The sequence below is a fragment of the Lycium ferocissimum genome, chromosome 6 (assembly GCF_029784015.1).
Source record: "Lycium ferocissimum isolate CSIRO_LF1 chromosome 6, AGI_CSIRO_Lferr_CH_V1, whole genome shotgun sequence".
NCBI lineage: Eukaryota > Viridiplantae > Streptophyta > Magnoliopsida > Solanales > Solanaceae > Lycium > Lycium ferocissimum.
In genome coordinates, this window is record NC_081347.1 from 9,271,590 (window position 1) to 9,279,382 (window position 7,793).

General features: G+C 34.6%; 2 protein-coding genes across 3 annotated transcripts; both read left to right on the top strand.

Annotated features, from left to right (window-relative positions):
• The first annotated feature begins 418 nt into the window (after window positions 1–418).
• LOC132059248 (uncharacterized) lies at window positions 419–4,228 on the top strand. Of its 2 annotated transcripts, XM_059451806.1 has the most exons (3): window positions 419–485; window positions 2,236–2,768; window positions 3,752–4,228. In XM_059451806.1, exons 2-3 carry the CDS (start codon window positions 2,264–2,266, stop codon window positions 3,955–3,957), a joined length of 711 nt encoding a protein of 236 aa, XP_059307789.1. In that variant the 5' UTR covers window positions 419–485; window positions 2,236–2,263; the 3' UTR covers window positions 3,958–4,228. The 2 variants fall into 2 exon arrangements, with proteins under 2 accessions (XP_059307789.1, XP_059307788.1); XM_059451805.1 differs by lacking the exon at window positions 419–485 and having other exon boundaries at window positions 1,584–2,768.
• Window positions 4,229–4,989: 761 nt separating this feature from the next.
• On the top strand, window positions 4,990–5,806 carry LOC132059249 (uncharacterized). Its single transcript, XM_059451807.1, has one exon. It carries the CDS (start codon window positions 5,216–5,218, stop codon window positions 5,732–5,734), a length of 519 nt encoding a protein of 172 aa, XP_059307790.1. The 5' UTR covers window positions 4,990–5,215; the 3' UTR covers window positions 5,735–5,806.
• Window positions 5,807–7,793: the final 1,987 nt, after the last annotated feature.

A 7,793-nucleotide genomic window follows, 5' to 3' on the forward strand; every position in this document is an offset into this window, starting at 1 on the left:
TGTTGCAAAATGTATTAACTTGACACGGAGGTGCGATAAAATAATTTCAAGTTTGATGGGGTAAGATGAGATATCCAGAATTAAGTATGGGATTAAATGTATACTGTGTTTTGGTTGATGGTATAAATTTAATGTGGGATAATTTTATACCGTCAACCAAGATAAATTAAAACCGTCAATCAAATACAACATAAATTTAATCATGGACTTAATTCTGAATATCCACCTTATCTCGCGTAGCAAACCTAAGTCCTAATAAGGTTTTGATAAATGAAAATGAATTATGGATACAAGTAAAACTTTTAAGTAGAAAATCAGAATGTCAATTACCAGTAAATATATTTTTGCATGATGTAGGCGTAACAGAGGTTTAAACAACTCTTGTATTTAAATCATTTGCTTTCTGTGATTTTAACCCAATTTATTACACATAGAAGTGTGCATAGCGCAGTTTCTTTTTCTCTCATTTGAACTTCAAATTGCAGGTACAAACTCCAATCTTTTCTCTGTAAAATTAGAGGGTGAATCATATGATTTTAATTTCTTATTTATTTCTGTCTCTTTGGCTGAACTTGAGCACACTATCTTTGATCTTCTTTGTTTGAGTTAAAATTTTTGGGAACTTCAATTTCTGTTACTATGTGTTGCTTCTTGTAATTCGATTATCGTTCTATTTTGTTGTAGTTACTGTACATGATGTTGTCACGCTTTCTATTGTATTTTGCCATGACTTCTTCATTCATGTTATTACCTTTTCCGGACTGCTTTGAATTGTTTTTTCCTCGAGCCAAGTGTCTATCAAAAACAACCTGCAAGGTAGGGGTAAGGTCTGCTACTCTGCTTACACTCTACCCTTCCAGACCCCATTTTATGAGATAACACTGGGTATGTTGTTGTAAAATTTCCTGGAGTATAGTTCTGATATACGTGCAATGTTCTCACTTGTCCACTTAAGAGACAATAATTTAACCAAAATGGGGGTGTGCTTTAGTGAAAAATACTCTGTATGGTGACACTGATATGTGCTGCTTAGCCTACAGTGAGATTTGAAGATTCTGGAGAGCCTTTTTGAAACACTTGGAATATGCTGACTTGTTGTGAAACATTAGTTGAGGGTTTGTTCAAGGAATGTACTGTTTTTTATATCTAACCCCGCGTTTGGGGTTGATTGAGGTCGACAACTTTTAAATAAATAATATCAGCTGGCACAGCATGTGAAACAAAGACTCTTCAAAGATTCGTCAAGATTAGTCTTTTCCTATATGGAAACTATTAGCAAGTGATTCATGGTATGTTTCCACGTTTCAAGGCTAAAGTTACTTTTTTTAAGGCTAGAAAAAAAAAAAAAGCCTTATTTTGAAATTTGAGGTGTTTGATCGACCAAAAAAAATTGCTTTTGAATAGCAGCAGAAACGTTTTTTCTACTGTTAGGAAGAGGCTAGAAGCTACGAATATCTACTTTTTGCCACAGCATGTGAAAATTAATATTTTCAAGAACACAATTGTCCTTACCATAAATTTGGTTTCTATTGTGTGCGGCCCCCCCCCCCCCCCCTCCCCCCGGTCCACTTTCCTTTTTTTTTTCCCCTTCCTATCTCTCTTTTTCTCCTCTTTGGAGTAGTCCAACAACAACATACTCAGCCACAAAGTGAGGTATGGGGAGAGTAGGATATATGCAGACCTTACCTCTATCTTGAGGGATAGAGACGTTATTTCCGATAGACCCTCTTTGGTAGTTCGTCAACTACAAATACGAGTTTCTGCTTCCTTTTTCCTATGGTCTCTTTCTTCTATCGCTCTTTTTCCTCTTTGGAGTAACAATGCCAGCGCTATAAAATATACGAGTTAATATCTTTTCTCATAGCTTTAAAATCTTTCATAATAAATATTCAAAATAATTTCTCTATTTAAGTAATCTTAATTGAAAAATGTGCCTTGATACTTATCTTTTTTCATAATTTGACATTCAAAAGCATATTTAAAAATGGTTGCCCAAACACAATGTGCTTATCACATACTTAAAAAAGCAATCATTAAATAAATCAGCCAAACAAAAATTAATTCTCTTCAAAAGTACTTTTCTAAAAAATTGTTTTGACAAAAATACTTATCAGAATAAGCAGTTTTTGACAGCTTTACCAAACATGCTCTTGGTCACAAGATCTTATATAATTGGGAGACTTCCCTTAATACTACATCCACTAAATCAAAAGGGATGGATCCAACCTTGTACAGAGCAGCTGTGGAAGGCAATGTCCAGCTGATGAAAACAGATGTTGAAGTTGGCTGCCAAGTTACTCCACAAGGCAACACCATTCTGCATCTTGCAGCACTCTATGGTCACTTTGATTTGGCCCGAGAAGTTCTTACTGTTTCCCCAGCATTACTATGTCGTCAGAACAAGAAAAATGAAACCGCACTTCACGTGGCAGCAAAGGAAGGGCACACAGAAGTAGTTCGCTTGTTACTATCTGGTGCCGTAGGCGAGGCAAAGGAAACCCTTATGAGGATGACAGATGACAATGGTGATACAACTTTGCACAAGGCCGTGAGGAAGCAACATGTAGATGCGGTCAGGGTCTTGGTGAAAGAAGATCCTGAGTGCGAATTTCCAGCAAACAAAGCTGGGGAGACACCACTTTATCTTGCTGCGGAGTCTGGTTTTTATGATGCTTTGGTTGAAATCTTGGAATCCTGCAAGACACCAACTTATGCTGGTCCATGTCATCGAACAGCTTTGCATGCAGCAATAATTCATAGACGAGAAGGTAACTTTTCTTATTGATCTCACTTACCGCATGTGATAGTTTGATACTGATATATATCTGGAGTGAATAGGTTAAAAAATCCATAAACTACATTATTAAAAAAGGCATATGCACAAACAGGCCCTCAAACTTGGCCTCAACTGCCAAGTATGCCCTCCAACTTTAGGTGTGCACAAGTAGGCACCTCAACTTGTATAAAGTTGAACACCTAAACACAAATGCTGACGTGACACATAAATTTTGAGGTGTCTAGATGATCATTTTGTAAGTTGGAGTGTTCAACTAACAAAGTGGAGACAAGTTGAGGTGCCTACTTGTACACGTCCAAAGTTGGAGGGCATACTTGCCAGCTGAGGCCAAGTTTGAGGGTCTATTTATGTATAACGCCTAAAAAAAACCCCTCTAAACTCTCACCGTTTTGCTAGTTTCATACTTAAACTATTAGTTGTTCAAAGAACCCCCTGAAGTGGCATGAACTCATATTAGAATACCTCCCGGAGGAATATAACATGGTACGTGAACATCACGCTCCAAAAGCTCTTCCAAAGAGTTTCAAATGACGATACACGTGAGCAAAAAGTTGAGTGAATAGATTAACCCCCCCCCCCCCTTCCAACACACACACCCCACCAAAAAAAACCCATCACCGTCTTGCAAGTTTCATATCTAAACCATTGGGTATTTGCAGAACCCCCTGAACTACCATGAACTCATTGTGCCAAGTGTACTCATTTCTAAGACATTTGTCATCTCCCTCACGCCTCTCAGCAAGTTATTCCAAACATTTCGCCACATATATGCACCTGGGTGGTTTTTAATCTATGGGGATTCATAGTCCAGGGGTAAACATGAACATCCAATAGTTATGAAGCTCACAAAATGATGATAATTTAGGGAGATTTTAGCCTATTCAATCAGATATCTGCGATCACTTAATTTGAATATTTGTCCTTAAATCGTGGTTGGTTGTTTAATACATACAGAATGCGTTAAATTACTATGGAAATGGAATAGATCATTATGTGAGGAAGCTGACAAATGGGGTTGGAATTCACTTCACTATGCTGTTAAACTAGGACTGAAAGAAATAGTTGCTGATATGCTAAGTTGGAAGACATCCTTAGGCTACTGTCCAGCGGGCAGCGAGGATGACTGGACAACCTTATTCACATTGCAGCCCATGAATTAGGTTGTGTACTCATGATGAAAGAGATAATAAAGCACTGCCCAGATTGTTGGGAAATGCTTAACAGCAGCGGCAGAAATGCTCTTCATGTTGCCATATTGAACAATAAAAAAAGGGTAGTTAAATTCCTTTTGAGTTCTCCAAGTTATAGTAATCTAATTGATGCGACTGATGAGGATGGCAATACTCCTCTCCATTTGCTTGCTGCTTCTGGATACTATATGCCAGAATTAATAAACCATCCCAGAGCAAAGCAGATGGAATTTAACAAAGAAAACCAAAAACTTCTTACTCCAAAGGATGTCCAGCAAATAAGGTATGCCATCCCATCCCAGTTTATGTGGCGTGGCGCCTTTCGAAAACGATTTTTTTTTTTAACGGAATTTTTTCATATGCATTATAAATATTCTAAGTTGTTAATTACTGTGATTTATATAGTATTTTTCAAGAAGTTTCCAAATATATAAATTTTATTTCAAAAAAATTAAAGCTACTATGTCCGGATTCATAGTTAAAATTAAGAAGTTTGACTTTCGAAATCTAATTGACGCCACATAAGTTGAGACAGAAAGAGATACACTTAGTCTCTCCTTTATTCGTAGCATGATGGGACTAAATTTCATTCTATTTATGTTTTTGGTGTTGGTAATACATGTGTTGTGACTATTGCCTAATAATTTTTCCTTTTTTCTTTTTGAACTAAAACAACCTAATAAGGTAGTTGCAATTTAATAAATTAAATGCAAATAGCTAAAGCTAGCTGCAAAATTGACCCTTTTCGCCTTGTTTTGGAGCAACCATTACTAGTAAGGGTATTTTTTAGCTACTTGGCCAGTTGGAGGGCATCTTTGAGTTAGTTGACTAACGGCGAGAGCACCTTTTGTCAAAAGCGTAATGGAGGGGAAAGTTGACCTATTTTGAAGAGTTCAGGAGTATTTTTGGTCCTTTTCCCTTTTTGCTATCGCTATGCCTTTATAGAACTGATTTTTTGGCATTTGTGTCCATTCTTGATGTATAGGATTGTGGTTCTTAAACATTGAAAGTGTATACAAGTTGCATCACGTCTAATGACTTCTTAACCTATCTTATAGTACCTGAATTTATTATTTCCTGCAACCAATTTTTTCAGCTAAACAAATTTTCTATTCTTCAACTGTGTATAAACTCAACTGTCAAAACTCAGGGCTTGCTGCTGAAGAATTTGTTGAGAATTGGTCAGGTCGGGGGACGTGACTTGGAGATAAAACTGGAGGAAAACCAAATGCCAAAGACAGAAAATGAAACGGAGACGAGGTGGGAGAATTATAAAGAAAGGATCGATAACTATATGAAGGTAGCTCAAATTCATCTAGTTGTGGCCACACTAGTAGCTGCAGCCACCTTCACAGCTGGTTTGACATTGCCAGGAGGCTTCGATAACAATCCAGGCCCTAATCAAGGGATGGCACTTCTAATAAGAAAAACGGCTTTCAAAGCATTCATTGTTACAAATGCCATTTCCTTTGTATGTTCTTCTGGTGCTGTATTCAGCTACATCGCCATGTCAGCAATCGATGCATTTTCCAAGAATCTCGCTGCTATCACGTTGTTATACGGGCTCGCAACTTTTTGGCTGTTTTTTTGCTTTGGCAGCAGTTATGCTTGCATTTGTAACTGGTACATATGCTACTTTAGCACATTTCGCTACTGCTCTTGCCATTGCAGTCTCTGCCCTCAGCTGCATCTACTTTTTTATGATGTTTGTGTACATGTCAGCCATGAAATACGGCCTCTAGGTTGATTTGCCAAAACATATTAATTAATTGTAGCTTTAGTTTCTTTGTTGAAATAAGTATTTTCTCATTAAGATCAATTTTATATTTTCTCCTTTTTCTCATAGACTTGTTCTAGTTAGGATTATTAATTTGCAAACGATCAACTGTTCATTTACTATATACCCTTTTTCAGTTTTATATATACACTAATCTTAATCCGCAGAGAAAATTAGGAAGTTCAATAATAAATTGTTCTAAACTTGAAGATGTAACGTTCTTTTTTAGATTAATTAAAAAGGAAAGTGTACTACATAAAATAATATTATTCAATATTTAATAAGCTATGTTTGAGGCGCACACAAGTTGATCCGAAACCACATAATAGATTGAGAAAAAATCAAAAAGAATGTTTGTCTTTCAGTGTTTGATATAATGTTTAATGTTATAAAATTAAAACCTTTTCAAGAGTATTATACAATAAATGTATAAATACACTTTTTCTCAATTTTATAATTTACAAACAAAAATGTAAAATAACGATCCATCATTCTTCTAGAATTATTATAAAAGAACTATAATTTTCAAAGTTTTTCTTAATGTTCAGAGAAGGTCTAAACTAAATTATTTAATGTATATTTGAGAATTATTGTTTTTTGAATTTGATATGACCTCTTTATTCTTAACTTTCAAGGAGCCTTAATTAACAAACCCCGTCGAATGAATTATAAAGTTCACATTGCAGATCATGCAGTGTGAAATGAATGCTAACTTTTTCAGCCTATTTTAGTAATAAATTTTAGAATTATAAATATATAGGAAGTCAAATTTGTTTGTTTCCCTCCTTTTGTGTAGCCCCCTCTTCCATGCAATCAGTGATATAATTTACCAACAACACCAGCAACTTCCATCACTATTAATTTATTCATACCACCAAGTTTGCTATTTGGTTTGATATCATGTTACCTGTTTATTGTGCAATAAATATCTTTAGGCATTTTCTTCAAATACAAAATATTATTAGGTCGCACATTTGACCATGAAATAGGTATTTTACTATATCAAACATTGAAGTATTGCGAATTTTAAATGTTGAAGTCACCAGTTGCAAATGTTGCTTGGCCATGAAATATTATTTGAACGTGATTTTGGTTTTGGCTCTATACGAGTTGAAGGTAACGAATCATGAAAGTTATAGTTGTATTTGAACATAAATTTCAACTTGGAAAACATATTTGTTGAAGTTTAAAATTTGTAAATGAAACTTAAAGATCTAGTGAAGTTCAATTGAAATACACATATAAAGTTTCAAATCACATTTGGGCATGGAATATTTGTTCAGTATTTCAAATACTAGTGAAATTACTGAAATATAAAAAAACTGATTTGAATAGATTCACAAGAAATACATAATTTTCGTTCTTACATATTGGTATTTTTTTTAAAAAACTCGATCTTATTAGTCTCTAAAGACGAAATTAGAATATTATTTCCGAAATATAGGAAATTGGTATGTGCGAGATAGACAAATATAATAAAGGAAATTACTTCCGCCTGGCTCCTGGTAAGGTAATAACTTACCCACAAGTCACAAATAATATTTACATTAAACTAATGAATACAAAATATATATTTTCATCACATATTATTTAATTTTAACTTAAACACAAACTTAATCTTCTAACTAACTATCAACTTGAAATAAAACTAGAAAGCATTTAGGTTGCTCCCTCCGTTTTAAAAGAGTGTCTACTTAGCCGCACACTCCTTAAGAAAATATTAACTCTTAGGTAAAAATAAATTACTAAACTATCCCTAATTAAGTGTCACTTTTAAAAATCACGTGAATTAAGAAATCAATAAATACAATGTGAAGTTTACTAAGCTAACTCTATTTATTAGATATTTTTTTTATAATTCAGCAATATTAAAGAGAACTAGTTCTTTAATGCTTAGGACATGAAAACGCTAGCTATATTTGTCTTGAATTCCTAAACGACACTTATTTTGGTACAGTTGTTTTTTGCTAAGGTAACTTATTTTGGGAAGGCAGGAGTAGTAACAAGTACTGTATAGATTCATTTTTTT

What these genes read in the sequence shown, in the direction of transcription:
- LOC132059249 (XM_059451807.1), top strand. Translation starts at nt 5,216, where the DNA reads ATGCCAAAGACAGAAAATGAAACGGAGACGAGGTGGGAGAATTATAAA.
- LOC132059248 (XM_059451805.1), top strand. Translation starts at nt 2,216, where the DNA reads ATGGATCCAACCTTGTACAGAGCAGCTGTGGAAGGCAATGTCCAGCTG. An exon ending in AATAATTCATAGACGAGAAG is followed by an intron (nt 2,769 to 3,751) that starts GTAACTTTTCTT and finishes TAATACATACAG; the next exon opens with AATGCGTTAAATTACTATGG.